The sequence below is a fragment of the Halichoerus grypus genome, chromosome 4 (assembly GCF_964656455.1).
Source record: "Halichoerus grypus chromosome 4, mHalGry1.hap1.1, whole genome shotgun sequence".
In the NCBI taxonomy this organism is placed as follows: domain Eukaryota; kingdom Metazoa; phylum Chordata; class Mammalia; order Carnivora; family Phocidae; genus Halichoerus; species Halichoerus grypus.
The window spans coordinates 13,483,996-13,499,458 of record NC_135715.1 but is presented as its reverse complement, the minus strand read 5'-3'; the positions used below and the strand labels follow the sequence as shown (position 1 = coordinate 13,499,458).

The following is a 15,463-nucleotide window of genomic DNA, read 5'->3' as shown; positions in this document are numbered from 1 at the left end:
CTGGAGCAGGAACACAATGGACTCTCCAAATCCTCCCCCATACACCTGCTCCTGTTAGATCTCACAGTTCAAACAGCTTGCTAACAAATCTAGGCCAAACCCAGCAGAGCTGATAAGATTTCCAGAAGAGTGCCTAAAAATACATTCTCCTTAAGTCAGCCTTGCCGATCACTGTACAATCACAGACCTTTAAGGCCTTAAAATTTGTTGCACCCCCCTCCAGTTTAAAGCTAAGAAATTGGAGTCCCAGAGAGCTGACATAATAACAAGAACAACAATGGTTGAGGAATATTTCAAATCACATCATGAGGATGGAACAAAACACACCATAAAGACAGACACAAACTATGAGCTGTGTAGTGTACTCATTCATTTATTTGTCCCTTCATCCGCACACTCATTCAGCAAATATTTACTGAGTGCTTACTATGTCTTAAGGTTTCTGTGTTGCGCTAGCTGTCGGGGATACACACAGACCTGCCCTCACAGATGTGACATTCTGGTTGGGGGAGAAATTGAAAAGATAAGTACATATGTGAGTATCTAATAATGATAAGGACTTTGGAGGGAAATAAAGCAGGGTGAGCTGGAGTGAGGAGGTAGGACTGAAACCATATTACATCAGGAAAGTCCCCCCCACAGGCTGACATCTGAGCCATATGACTATCTGGGAGAGGCACATTCTCAGCAGAGGGAACAGTGAAGTCAGAGCCCTGGGGCAGGCCAATGTTTGCTGCTCACGGACCAGCCCCAGGCAAGGAAGAGTGGCTTAGGGGGAATGGACAAGGAAGCAGAAGGTCAGGGAAGGTGGGCTGCTCATGAAGGTCAGCATGGGCTCTTGGCTCCTGGCTTTCACACCCAGGAGGTGGGGAGCTATTGGGATTCCCCGAGCAGAGAAATGACATGATCTGATCACCTTGGCAGAGGATCTCCCAGAATAATGTGTTGATACGGGACTGCAGCGGGGCCTGGGGAGAAGCGGAGGAGACTTGTCAGGAGCCTGTCACGTTAATGCAGATGATGGTGGTTTAGAGGAAGGAGGCCGCTGTGTGGGTGGTGAGCAGGGGCTAGATTCGCGATCTGTTGGAAAGGCAGAGCCAGAGGATCAGATAAGGGATCAGATGAGGGCTGTCAGAGAGAGGCAGGAAGGGGAAGGAAGAGGAAACAGAGACAAGAGACGAAAAAAGGGCACAACTCTGGGGAGTCGTCACTGTCTGGTGGGCTTAGAGCCATAAACTGGGGGAGAGAGTGGCAAAACAGAGCCGTGTGGATTTTGCAACCAAACTGCCTGTGCTCGAGCCTGTTCCCCGCTCCCTCCACATTCACCAGCCTCTGCTAGCCTCCGCCTCCCCCAGCTAACCCTGGCCACCAGGCATAAACTCTTTGATCTCTCGGCTTTAGTACCTTTCATCTCAAAAACATGCTGGCAAAAGGTCCTCAACACATGTTTGTTTGAAGCCAGTACCTGGGTCTTATCTCACCACTAAAGACGTCCCAGGAATCTGTCAGTCCGCTCTAAGCACCTGCCTTTTTCTGCCCATTGAGATGTGAGCACTTCTCACAGCTCCTTCTCGGCGGCTGCTCAGGCTCAGGGAAGCCGCTAGCTCTGCTCTCATTGGCAGAGCTCGTGGGAACTGATCCAGTCCCTCTTGGTAGGGGATACTCGCCGTTCCCGCTTCGGACGTCACTCACACCCACCCCCAAGACACTTTACACACCTAGATGCTTTATGATGCACACTCACAGAGCAGGTACAGTTTCCACAAGGAGAGAAGAACAGCCCTGTCCCCCAGGTCCTCAACTCCAGTCACCTCCACGGGTACTCTTGATAGAACTCAAGCCTTCTTGTTGCTTTAAATTGTCCTGTCTCCACGGCCTTGACTTTTGAAATTGACAGCATCCCTTCTCTGCCCCAGCTCTCAAATGCCAAGGGCAGATGGAGAAAGGGATGAAACCATACTTTCATTTTCAGAACAAGCGCATGCTCTCGCACCAGGGTCTTGCCTCCTGGGCCACTTGACATTCTCTGGCTTGACCTCGTGTCTTCTGCTGCTGCCCGCAAGGGCCATCTGAAGCTTCAAGAGCTCTCTGTAAGCCCCAGCCCCACACCTGCCTGTCCAGGCAGGTAGAACATCTACCAGACTCAGAGGGCGGGGGCCGTGAGACAAAAGCTGCCCCATTTCATTTTCCTGCTCTGCAGCTGAAAACCAGGCTGTCTCCTTCACCTCCCACCTTCTTTCAGCCCCGCGTCTGAGAAATGAGCATCTTCTTTCTCGAGGGCCCTCCGCTAGAGCTGGTGGTCTCTTCCCTCCTCGTCCTCTGGGCCAACTCCTGCTCTCTGGCCCACGGCTCCATCCTGCCATTTCCCCACGCTCCTGTTGTGTTTCCCTGCTTCCACTCAGGAAAGAAAGGGGAGGCTGGTTGGCAGCGAGATGGAAGAAGCAAGCTCTCTCCCACTCTCCCGGGGGCTGCACTTAGTGAATTCTGTGAGCCAAGCCCAGGTTCACAAAGGGTCACCTCCCTGGGAGCACACAGGTAATCAGTGCCCATCAGACTGCAAAGAAAAGAGAGTTCCAAACTTCCCCTGTTGCTAATGGTGTTCTTGCAGCACCAAATACTCCAAAGAGCTCCAGGCACTGAGCATCCATTTCCCGGTGGTCCTCCCCTCTCCCCCCGCAGCTGCGAACTAGGGAAACTGCCACCTGGAAAGTCAGCCGTGACATCCTCGTTATGACGTCTGTCCACGTGCCCGTGGTCTCCTCGTGGCAGTGGACCCTTCTGGCTACAACCTCCATCTTGGAGCTCTGAAACTCTCTCCAGCGCCCTTGACACTGCAATATTCAGAGGATCTTTTGTCCCTCATTATTCTTTTTCTATGGTTTCGCTTGCTCCTCTCCTTTCTGTCACCTCTAAGTAACTGAACGGACTGTCCTTGACTCACTCAAGCCTTTCTCGTGTCTTCCCTGGATAGATACACAGATGTTGGTACAGACATAAATCTCTCTCCCTCTCTCTTCAACCTCAATGCCCCTATTTCCAATTAGCTTCCACTTCCTGACATCCTTCCTCCTGGGCAGAGCATCAGTGTCCACACAGGATCCAAATTTTGAAGTCCTCTTTGACTAATCTCTTCCCTGCCCTCTTCATTCCTGAAAATGATGGGTTTCTAATGAATTTACCCCAACCACACCCTCTTCTTTTTCCTTCTCACTACTGCAATATAATTTTCCACCTCGATTATGCCTTTTCTCTGGACCATTGCTATAATCTCTAACCAAGGCTAACCGCCTGTGAGACCTTCTCATTCTGATGCATCCTGGGTGAATCTAGAGAGAGAGCTTCCTTCAGCTGAGGTCTTGTCTAGATCCCTCTGATGCTCCCCAGTATCTACCCTACTAATGATCCTGATAGTTTATACCTGAGTCTACTTAGACATGCAGGCTATGACCTTACGACACTATTCTCCCTGTAAATTTAAGGAAACATTTCTTCAGAAATTAAAGGGGACAGTTTTCCCCCATTGTCCACATGACTAGGGAGCATCTCTAAAATGTAATGGGCAGGAGTAAAGCATGTTGGCATCTTACAGGGTCCGTGACTCCCTCAGAGCAAAGAACCGGCCTGTAGCTCACGACTTTTGAGTGTCTTGCTGGACATTCACAGAGATAAAAATCCTGTTCATAGTGATCTGGGTCAAGATCTTAACTGTGCTTTTTTGCACAAAGTATTTTTTTAATTTAATTTTTTATTTTTTAGACAGTTTTAATATAACTGAATTTTTAAAGAAGGCAACAACTGTGTAAGTTGCGACAAGATTGTTCTTTATCTTGTTAGGAACTGTAACAGGAATTGTTTGACATTTTGAACAGCCACATCACTTGTCATACCTCTGTTAGTCTGCATTTGTGCCGGTCACTCTCAAAATCATGGTACATACATGCAGGGGTGAGCGTCTGACCACCTCATTCTGTCTTCTAACATACGTGTACCTAAGCACTGAAATTTCAAAATACGCGTTATTTGTTTTATTAAACATTCACTTCCTTTGACATCTTAGTTATATTTCCGTGTGGTAGTATATTGCTTTTGACAACATGTGAGCTTGTTGGCTCTATGATTTATTATTTTCATTTGGTGATCATTGAAGTTATGTTACAAAACTTTTGTCCAGAAAGGGAGGATTGGCATTTGTAAGGCGTATAGACAGATAAGACAGCCGTTCGGCTGGTGATACTGGAGAGAGAAAAGGAAAAAGGTCAGCTGAAAAGCGGTCCTGTCCACGGGGGCTGTGGCCGGGGAAGGAAATGGAAGTTCTGACAAAGACTTCTCTGGGAATTCAGGGGCTAGATTGCAGGCTGCAGCTCAATAATCATTTTTTTCTGACTGCAGCCACTGGGTCCTGGACATCCAGGAAACCGGTAAGTGCGGTCAGTCTTAAATGGTATCTAATACAATTGCTTTTATTCTCATAAGAGCGTCTCCTAACTGAATTATAAATGTTTAGATAGAAAACACAGACACAGTGAAAAAACATAATTTGAATACAAATATGTGTTGAATATATTATATCTGGCTGTCATTTCAGGAGTATATTTAGAAATTTCTCCTCTTCTAATTAGAGATGGGATTTCTTTCTCTGCCCATTCCTGGAAACTGCAGTGAAAATGGACTGGAAATTTTCTTGTGTTAAAATGAGACCTGGATTTTATGAACCTTTCACTTGCATTTTACGATACAAGAGAAAATTTTTAGATGGGAATTTCTCCTTTTATTACTGTTGTCTTGAATGTTGGCTTATCAGACCCGCCATTGTGACCTTGGGTGGACAGTGTCTTGATTTCTTCAAGGAAATGCATTTGAAAGTGTGTTCCAAAGAAAAAGTACCATGTAAGATGAAGGCATCATTGTTAGCCTTGGTTCTTTCTCTGCTTAGAATGCATATGTGTTTGGAATTAGTCTTAGAAGAGCATCCATCAAAAGTTTGTCTAACTAATATTCTGGGAAGGACTTCCTAGAGTGTACCAACTTCATAGAAAGGACCTTTCTACTTCCTATTATTTAGACTTCATTTGCTTTATAGAAATTTATAACTTTTAGTGAGTGGAAGTTATTTCCATCTGTCACGTGTGTGTGTATGTGTGTGGTTGTGTGTGTGTGACTGTGTGTATGCATGTTGTGGGGGTTGTGTGTGTATGTGTGTGATTGTGTGTACGTGCACATAGATGTTAGGCGTATGGGTGCCACAGCTAATGTTGATAAGGGATAGATACCGTATAGAGAGCACTTACACTATTTAATCTATACTGGTTGCAGTACATATATTTATGGCTTTTGTGTTTTCAACCCCTTGATTCCAAACAGGAAGCTGGAACTCGGAGAGCTCAGGTGACATCACACAGCTAACCAGGCTAGAACAGCAACTAGAGCCCCACATAGAAAAATTGATTCTTACCCCTAAACGTGCAGAAGTCTCAGAATGCCATTTTATGTATATTTTCAGTAAATTAAAAAGAAGCCCGTTTCAAGGTTCTATAAAGAAACATCTTTTTAAGGACAGTCTACTCTTCTTCAAAAAGTCAATGAGGTCCTTTTCTACTTTTGCAGTGGGGCCTCTCAAGTTCCCGTATTTTTATTGGTCCATCGGGCTTCCTGAGGGAAGGCCCCAGTGAGGGACCTCTTCTTGGAGGTGGCTGTGATTACAGGGCAGGATTACACCCTCTCCTGGAGGTCAAGTGGCTCTCAGCCCAGCACTCCAGCTGGCAGCTTCTCCCGTCCGTCCCCCGCCCAGGCGTCTGCATCTGATAGGTGCGGGAAGCGGCCAGTCGTTGATCAGGGAAGAGAGCCCACTGAGAGCTATTTTAAATCAAGCTCCAGAAATAGAAGTGGGGATGCTCAAACGTCAAGCCGCTCGCAGGAAGGAAAAATCATGCTTTAAACATATATTCGGAGAATTTTAAACATTAAAAAGAGGAAACCCGAAGATGCTCAAAATCAGAGATTAGGACATTCAAGGAGACCTAGCTTCTTTATGGTAATGAGATTTATGGAAAATAAAATTAAAGACATCCCATAAATTACTTAATGGGTAATGAGTCCTTGACTGTCTGACTCAGAAATCGGTTTGTTTTGCAAGGACCCTTTGATGAGCTCACTAGGACGCCGATGTCTGGCAGAGAGCTAAATGCCATCGGTGACCGAAAGTGAACTGTTTTCCTTAAGGCAGTCTTAAATTTTGATCAATCTCAGCCTCAAGATCGGGCATGATTGATGTTTTCCCCTTCAAGAATGTACAAACTAGCTCCAAAGCGTCAGCAGGGTGAGGACACCCGGGGTCCCCGGCCCAGGCTTGTCTGGGAGCTGAGGGGTGTGGAATGAAGGGAGGTCGCCTCGCTTGAGGAGCGCGGGCTGTGCTCTCCAGACGGGCCTGCTGCACCCTCCCGCAGCTGTAAACGGACGTGAGCAGCCCATTCTTTCATGCAGTCCAAAGCCACAACTTTCTGCAAATCGAACACCTAGAGGAGTTTTAAATGTATTTTGAAAAATGAAGTGTCATGTAAGTAAAGACTGTAAAAATAGCTTGCGATTATTTTGTAGAGTTAGCAGCAAGTCCTTTGGTATTTCGGGAAATACTACAGAACTTCGTTTCTTTATCCTTGAACTTCAATCTTGCTTTTCCTTTGAAGATGGGTCCTGAGGTGAACCTCGATATTCGTTGTATCCGGGCGCTACAAAGCAGCCCCTCTGTAAAGAGCTCCAGCAGGAAGGGGCTGAGGGCTGAGCTGCTAAGACCTGCTTCATCCTGAACAAAACCTACAGGCTCGAAGTGAATTTATTCTTGTAATTTTCATAGAATGACGTCTTGTCTGGGACAGATCTCTCAGGTGTCTTTTGTTTAGTTGAGTTGTGTTTTGATCCATCAGAAACACAGCCACTGGGAGAAGCCCCCAGCCAGCCCTCCTGCAATTATTTCTTTTGTTTTTGTTTTTGTTTTTTTTTACGATTTTATTTATCTGAGAGAAAGAGAACACAAGCAGGAAGGGCAGAGGGAGAGGGAGAAGCAGACTCCCCTCTGAGCAGAGAGCCCGATAGAGAACTAGATCCCAGGACCCCGGGATCATGACCAGAGCTGAAGGCAGATGCTTAACCGACTGAGCCACCCAGCCAGCCCTCCTGCAATTATTTCTGTGGGAATCCGTGACCCCGAGACCCTGTGATCAACTCAGGGCTGACATCCTTATTCCCTTGGTACAAACAGGGGGACCAGCGAGAAATGCCTACTACAGCAGTTCTCAGACTGGAGCAGGCTTCAGAGTCACCCTGGGAGGGCTTATTAAAACACAGCTTGCTGGACCCCACCCCCGGATTTTCTGAGTCAGTGCTTCTGGGCGGGGCCTGAGAATCTGCATCCTAACCAGCTCCCAGGAGCCGCTGCTGTGCTTGCCCAGGTATTACCCTTTGCAAATCGCAGGGCTAACGATGCTGGGTTTTGAAGATCAAATAATTTCTCCCTGGGGCAGATCCTCACGCTCACCCCTGACCTTCTTGGCAAGAAACAGGGTAAGCCAGTGAGACGTGCTCGCATTTCCCTTCCAGGATGGTACTGACATTCCCTATTCAGAATCTGATTCCCTTCGTTTAGACTTTGGTCCATATTACAGTGCAGATGTTCGTTGGAGGGGGATCAGGAGTTTGTTTGACAAACATTTGTTGAGCATATTTTTCACACCAGGCACTGAACTGAGTTCTGAGGACTTGAAACTAATGGGGAAGGTCTATTACATATACAGGGCAAACCCTGGAGGAACTTACACTGGGAGCAGGTGGTTGGATAAGTCAGTAGTTAAGTTGTTGAGAATTAGGGGGTCATACTTAAAAACGATCACCAGGTACTCTCAGAAAGTGGGCTAGAGAGAGGTCATCAGAGGGGGCAATGGGGGTCCTAGGGAGCAGGATTTCAAGATGCAGGGACGCTGAGGGCTGGCCACATCAGTGCTCAGCCCCCAAGGCCACGGGCATCTCCTCCTCCCCGAGGGGCTCAGAAAGCCACGAGGGGGAGAGAACACGAGACTGCCGAATGCCCGAAGAGGACAAGGAAAGGAACACCAGTGAAGAAAGCAGGCCAGAGAAATCACTGGGAAGAACTACTTCTGAGTTCTGCCTGGGTTCTGCGCCGGAAGGAGCTAATTGGGATAGCATTGATTGGGACGTTGGAAATAAAACTGAAGCACGAGTCAAAAAGAACTGAGAAAAATGGCTGCACGAGCAGAGCATTGGGAGAAACGTAAAACAGAAGGAACTGGAGAATCATGTAAGCAGGAGACCCTGGTTCCCAGTACAGCCCAGAAACGTCTGGGAAAGGTAAAAGGGAGGACCAATGGCATATAAGCAGGACCAATGGCAGCATACGTGGGACTTTGTTGAGAATGAGAAAAAGGTGTCCTCTCCACTCAGACACATCTTCCCGGGGCCCCTCTGGGCAGATGAACTAGAAAATGCTGCTCTCTCCTCCCTACACACCCAGAGCACTGGGGAATGGCCTCCGCCTCTGTGTTTCCAACAAGCCCTCAAACCAAGGAGGCTCCCGAGCAATGCTTCCCGAATACTTGGGCTGCACATCACACCCGGGGTGACTGCCAGGGGCCCCAGAGTGTTTGATTCACTTCTGGGTTAGTAGCAACTGAAGGAAGAAAGCAGGCGTCAGTCAGGCTTTTGTGAGAACACTGTGGGATTTGTACTTGCGGAAACTTCTCTGTGGGTTCCCTTCGGGTGCAAAATCAATCAGTCTGAGAACTGAGGGATGCTGCAGATAAGTGGCCCCTAGGACCCCGTTCTGTTGGCCCCTTTGATCTCGAAGGCCCTGTCCTGCTTTCGGCGTCTGTGGATCTGCAAGAGGCCGTTGATGCAGAATCCTGAAAGAGGATTTAGTCCATAAGTATTTATAGAGTAGCTTCTCCTTTCATTGCCTGGCATTGGGACAGCATGTCACTGTATACAAAGTATTTTCTGTTTCCTCCATCCTCTGTCCTCCATGGCAGCAACCATGACATGTAGGTAGGAACCGTTACCCACATTTTACAGATAAAGAAATTGGATCTCAGAGAAATCGACTTACTCAAGGTCACATGAAGGAACCTTGGCCAAATGAGGGCTAGAAGCTGGCTCATAGGACAGGGTACTTTTCCACCATTCCACGACATTCTGTGTTGGCTGAGAGAAAAAAAATGCAAACCTCCGAAGACATTGCCATCGATAGAAATCTAATGGCAGCTCCATACAGCTCTGAATTTTGGACGGGCTAACGAGAAGCAAGTGAGTTTAATTTTCATAGTAATATTTAATCCAGTTAGTTAAAATATTAGCAACTCACCGTGTAGTAAATATGAGACAATATTAACGAGATATTTTCACATTATTTTCTGTATGAAGTGTTTGAAATCAGTGTGAATTTCACACGTAAAGCACAACTCAGGAGCTGAATTCATTGGAAATTCTTGATCTGGATTTAGAGCTCATAAAATGTACAACTAAAAAGTGGATTTATGTACTTGAGTCAGTCCAAGCACACTTGAAAGTTTTCCAATAACTAAATTGAGGATCAATGTTTAAGTTAAAGTTACATTAATTAAGAATAAATAGAAATTTAAAATTGAGTTCCTCGGTGACATTAGCCGCCATTTCAAGTGCTCGGAAGCCACATGTAACTGGTGGCATCCTTCCCGGAGAGCAAAGCCCTAACATGTCACTCCTCCTCCCGGGAATCTGCAGTCTGGTAGATCCAATATGTATTTTGGTCTATGTGTTAGCAGAGTTTAGGCTCCTCCTTTGATAACCGTGTCAAAAGTTGGTTTCCTCCATCCTTACCCATCATTGGCCATCTCCTTTGGTGGCCTTCCTTAACCTCCTTCAAATCTGCTCTCTCTTCCTTATTCCCACAAGTGCCCGCTTGTACCCATTCCAGAAGGTGGAGGTTGTGCTGGCCTAAGGGAGGCAGTGTCTTTGATAACAGTAGCTCTGTAACTTTTAGGATAGAAACAGAACAAGCTGGAAGAAAGAGGGGACTCATGAGAAGATAGCAATATATTGAGGTACAATATGATGTACTTCCGCTTCTTTCTGGAACATCGTTGACTTACACAGGACTCTGGCCATCTGAAAGCTTGGCTCATCTGCTTTTAAAAGGAAGTTCATCTCCCTAAAGTCTGACCAGCTAGATTCTGGTTGGATTTTCATAGTAACTAGAAATGGCAATCTGTTTCTCCCAGGAAAATAATGATTTCTTGCCCAAAAGTATAAGCAAATGCGTACCCCAATCACTGGACTGGGTTGAGAGCATTGTTCCTGCGTGGGTTTTAGGAATACGTGAGTAATTACTCATTTACCGTCTGTGCATAAATACATGTTTGCCTGTTTCTTTTCCTGCACGTGAAGCCATGGCCAAGGTGGTGCTGCCTTTGAGGATGAGCTTCTCCTGCATCTTTTGTGTCCTGTAATCCCATCAGACCCTGGTCCGTAGGACTCAGGGACTCTATGAAATATTGTGTAAATCTAAACTGGATGCGACCAACCTATCATTTGAAACCTCATTATTAGTGTCTTGGCTCCACTGGGTACACAGGCAGGAATGTTTTCTTGTCCCTTGTTTCCCTCATCCTTTGTTCTCCACCGGGGTTAGCGATGGGGGTTGAGATAATGAGGATGCAGGTCCAGGCTGGTCTGCAAAACCTGACCCAGAGTAAATTTGGTTATTAAACTCATCTTCTTGAACTGCCTAGTTGAGCGAGTTGATGTTAGCTGCTGGGAAGACAGCACTGCCAGACAGACAAGCAGGAGCCTGCCTGTCCCCTCAGATATTTCACAGTCGGAGTTAGGTATGTTCTCTCGAGGTGGCCAGATTCCTTACATGCGCATACAGTTATTACTCATTCAGACACTTCTACTAACAAGTAAAAGAAGTACTGGGATGAAGTAGCATTTCCTCCTAGTCCCAAGAGGTGTCCTGCTGAATAAATGTTCCATGATCAGATAAGCTTGAGAGACACCATTGTTTCTCTTCCCCTATTAGAGACTCGCTCAAGAGCAGACAAAAACAAAACAAAACCAAACCAAACCCTATGGCAAGGAAGCCTGTTCGGCCCGGTTTACCTGGAGTTAATGAAACTTAACTACCATGAGACCTACTTTTTCAGGGAACATTTGTGAGCCATGCAAAAATTATTAGTGTCTGAACTTATTTGTACATGCTGATTTTATTTTTTTTATTTTTTTTTTTAAGATTTTATTTTTTATTTATTTATTTATTTGAGAGAGAGAGTGAGAGAGAGAGAGAGAGAGCACAAGAGGGGGGAGCGGGAGAGGGAGAAGCAGACTCCCTGCTGAGCAGGGAGCCCGATGCGGGACTCGATCCCAGGACTCCAGGATCATGACCTGAGCCGAAGGCAGTCGCTTAACCAACTGAGCCACCCAGGCGCCCTACATGCTGATTTTAAATAATCGACTTCCAGTTTCCATTAAGTTCTTATTTAAAATTTTTTTAGAAGGACGTCAAGGCTAGGCATGCGGTGGACATGGCTTGTAGCACATACAATCTGTGAAAATGATCAGCGTCTGATATTCAGTCCTTTATTCATCCTGGACCCAGCAATGGGAAATTTCTAATATTTTAATGACTCCATAATCCTTGAAAACATTAAAAGCAACTAAATATGATTTTAGAAATCTGAATTTACTAATTATATTTTTGTTGTAGGTATGTGATTTAACTCCGGCATTCCCCGGAATGGAGCAGACTGCAACTCCATTAAAACCTAAACCGAACTAAACTAAAACTAACTTGCATTCATCCCTTGAGTCAGTGAGGCGGTCATCAGTGAAATCGGTCAGTAAATATTTTTTGAGGACCTAATGGCCATGAACTAAGGCACCAGGGACACAGAAATGACAAATACAAATAGTCCTTACCCTCCGAGTGCTTACAGCGTAGAGGGGAATTCTAACGTGAAGCAAATAGGAACAGTAGAGAGGAAGCCTAAGAGACCTAAAAATAAATATTAGGAAGCTTCTACCTATCCATTTCTAAGTTCAAATCTCTGTGAACTGGAAAGGATGCAAAGAATAAGAGGCTCATGCTTCATCCAAAATGCCAATACCCTTATTATATAGGAGAGACACAACCCGAATGATTGTTGATAGCATTTCCAACAGTAAAATCAATGGCCTAAATGTGAAATTAATCGGAAGCCACGGTTCTAATACACTGTTTTGGCGATGAGGCACATTAGATGGGATTGTTTCGGAATGCCTAATTATTGTGTCTGCCACACTCATGTGTTTGAGTCATTCCTAACTTTTGGACTGCTGCCTAGATCGTTTCTGCAATCCGGTTGCAGTTGTGTATTCTCTCTCTCTCTCTCTCTCTCTCTCTCTAATGCATAACTTTCCTCACTAGCCTCTAAGCTCAAAGCTCGAAACTGCACTTTCGCAAATTCTAGCTAAGAGCTGAAACAGTTTGTCAGAGTGTTGATTCCACCGAGTTTCGGTGTAAGTTGATGTTTTCTTTGTGTTCTGCAGGTTCATGATTTAAAAGTGCCTGTGCGAAGTCACTTTTGCTGGAAACTGCAGCCTGGGCTCTTGTGTTCAAATCATTCTTCCGTCAAATACACGTTACCCTGACCTTACAGTGGATGAAGATACCTCAATTGTCTGACTTTGCCAATTGCTCAGTTTCAGAATTTAGGAAGGTTGGGAGGAAAGAGAAATCCTGCCAAGATCTGAGCATCTAGGTGACTTATTTTCCAGCACCATCAATAGCTGTGAGCGTCAACTGAATATTCTCCCAAGGAGTGCCATGATCTTGAAGTCACTTTATTAAAAACGGTTGTGTCTGCAGATTGGTCAAGAGACTTGGACGTTTACAGCCAGAGATGACACTGAGCGTGCTTCTGCTGTGGCCTGCAGTCTTCAAGGGGGGCATATTGATTGATGAGTGACTGCCTGCCGATAAATCCTCTCCTCACTGCTTCCTGGATTGGACTTCACTAGGCAATTTATCACTTACCTTCACACGCACATGTGGGGTTTTTCACAACAGTAGTTTCAGAATCACTGGGACCTGGATTGATTTCATCATTTGACGGAAACGAACAGAATCCCCGGCGCCTGAGCACCATGGCCTTGAACGTGGCCCCCGTCAGAGACACAAAATGGCTGACATTAGAGGTCTGCAGGCAGTTCCAGAGGGGTACCTGCTCCCGCTCCGACGAGGAGTGCAAATTTGCTCACCCCCCCAAGAGCTGCCAGGTGGAGAATGGAAGAGTCATTGCCTGCTTTGATTCCCTCAAGGTAAGGGGATGCGTTTCCCGTGTCACGTCTGGGTTTCCCAATGGAAGGTTTTCTGTGGTACTTGTAGAGGAGTTCCAGTCGTTTCTAGGTCCTGTTTTCTTGTTTGTGGTGACTACTGGGATATTTTCACCCACTTTTTTTTTTTATATCAGGCATACATAAATTTTTCACAGATCCATGTTTAAATTAAAAATACATGACGATGTATTTTGGGTCTGGCATGACATTCATGTACCCAAGAGTTTTAAATCAAAGTCTGGCTTGTGACAACTGAAGATAAATATTTTATTAACATTTGATCTTCTGGAGGTTATATAAAGGTGAAGAAATTGAATGTGTCACTTTTATGTGCCAGTTACTCTGCTTCTCCTCTCGAAGAATTTTCTATTCTTGTGGCTTTCTTTCTTGACCAAGGGTTTCCTAAAATACTTCTTAATAGGTTTTTCATTCTCTCTGACAATTTGTCATGGCTAACAGAAATTATTGAGTACATACTCAATACTCCTGAGAACCCACTGTGTGTCAGTTAACCGATCACAGAAGACATGAATGTGATTCAAGATGGCATCCTTGAGCTCGCTGTCTGGGAGGGGAAATACAGCACGTCAGCAAATAACGATAATACTAGACAGGAAGGAACATGTGCCTTAAGGGAGAAATAGACCTCTGTGGGGATCCATAGAAGGGAGAACTGGCTTCCAGCTGGCCATTTCAAGAAATTTTTTAGGAGGTAAGCAACCTGAGGTATACACTGAGTCCGGTGGGGTTTGGACCTGCAGAAATAGGGGAATTATAATGAAATATCTAATTGAAGGAAATAGGGGTGACTTAGCCCATAATTCTTTGAGGTTTATTTTGCCCTAAAATAGGATTCTATGAATCCCAGATTGCCTGAGACAGTCCTAACATCATCATGATATTGTTTCCACTGGATATAAGATACATGGCTTAAAAAGAGCTTAACGTTTATATATCTGCAAAACTTCATATAAATAAGCTTACCAAAGAGTTAAAAAAAAAAAAAAAAGTTGATCCATGCTTTTGGGAAATCTTAGTGCTGTGAGTTTACAGAATAGTGACGTTAGCCTGTTCTTGGATATTGAAGGTTTGGGTATGTTTTGGGGGATGATTTTTATCTTAAACTAAAAAGTTATGTCTTATGATATTTGTAAGTCAAAACTGAAATATAAGACTTCATATGTTTAAGTACATCTTAAAGGGAAAATTTGTCTATACACTAAAGGCAGAAGGATACATTTATAGCCCAAGAGAAGTTTTTTTTAAGGGTTAAAATTTGGAAAATTAGGTATGTTATTTATCTCAATAACTACCCCTATTTTATTCCTTTTCTCATAAAAAGTTTATTAGATTAGACTTTAAAAGTATGAATTATTTTGTCTACACAGAAATAAATAGATGGATAAATCACAATTATATAAAGTATAACAGTATAAGCACATTTTTATATTAGCATTTATTTTGCTTTTAGTCAAACAAGTAAACTAAGTATGTATTTGCTTCTATGGTTGTCACCAATGGAAGCATTCACTATAAAAAGCAGTATAGATTAAAAACTAGATCATAAGAACTTCAAGATATGGAAACAGGTCAGAAATGAGAAATTCATTTTCCAGGTCATCCCACTTCCTTCATTTTATTAATCCAAGCCTTCTCTGATTGCCTATTTACTATGAAACCAACATTTTAGGAAGTTTCTTAAAACTTTTAAATCATTAAATTAGTTAAGGAAGTATGAGGGAGATATGTCCAATGTATCAAGGCTAAGTATTTCTTGAATATCAAGAAAACAACAACTCCCAGATCCCTATAATTTATTACCTCACTGTGGATTCACCGGGACAATTGTTTGAGGATTCCAACCCATGGAGAAAGGATCCAGAATGGTTATGTTTAGCATAAAAACATGAACCAAGCCGTGAGAATATGAAGCTTTAAAGATCATTTTCAGAAGTGTCTAGTAGAATCATTTTCAAGTGTTGAAGCAGTTACATATTGCCTTAAGTTATCTGTTCCCTTTGAGAATTATAAATTTTCAGATTATTCAATTTGAGTGTGATGTTATTTATTTTTAAAGTTGTCAAACTGTAAAGAATGTGAAAGGAGC

The 15,463-nt window shown here is 44.3% G+C and overlaps 1 protein-coding gene across 9 annotated transcripts in view; it reads left to right on the top strand.

Annotated features, from left to right (window-relative positions):
- Positions 1-15,463, top strand: part of MBNL2 (muscleblind like splicing regulator 2) — a 155,501-nt gene that overhangs the window by 34,808 nt on the left and 105,230 nt on the right. For 8 of the 9 annotated variants that reach the window (XM_078070177.1, XM_078070172.1, XM_078070174.1 and 5 more), the window contains exon 2: positions 12,568-13,338. In XM_078070177.1, the coding sequence (XP_077926303.1) occupies positions 13,165-13,338 (174 nt within the window). In that variant the 5' untranslated portion in view covers positions 12,568-13,164. Of the gene's footprint in view, positions 1-11,746; positions 11,876-12,567; positions 13,339-15,463 lie in introns of all 9 variants that reach the window. The other variant, XM_078070173.1, reaches the window with a different exon arrangement.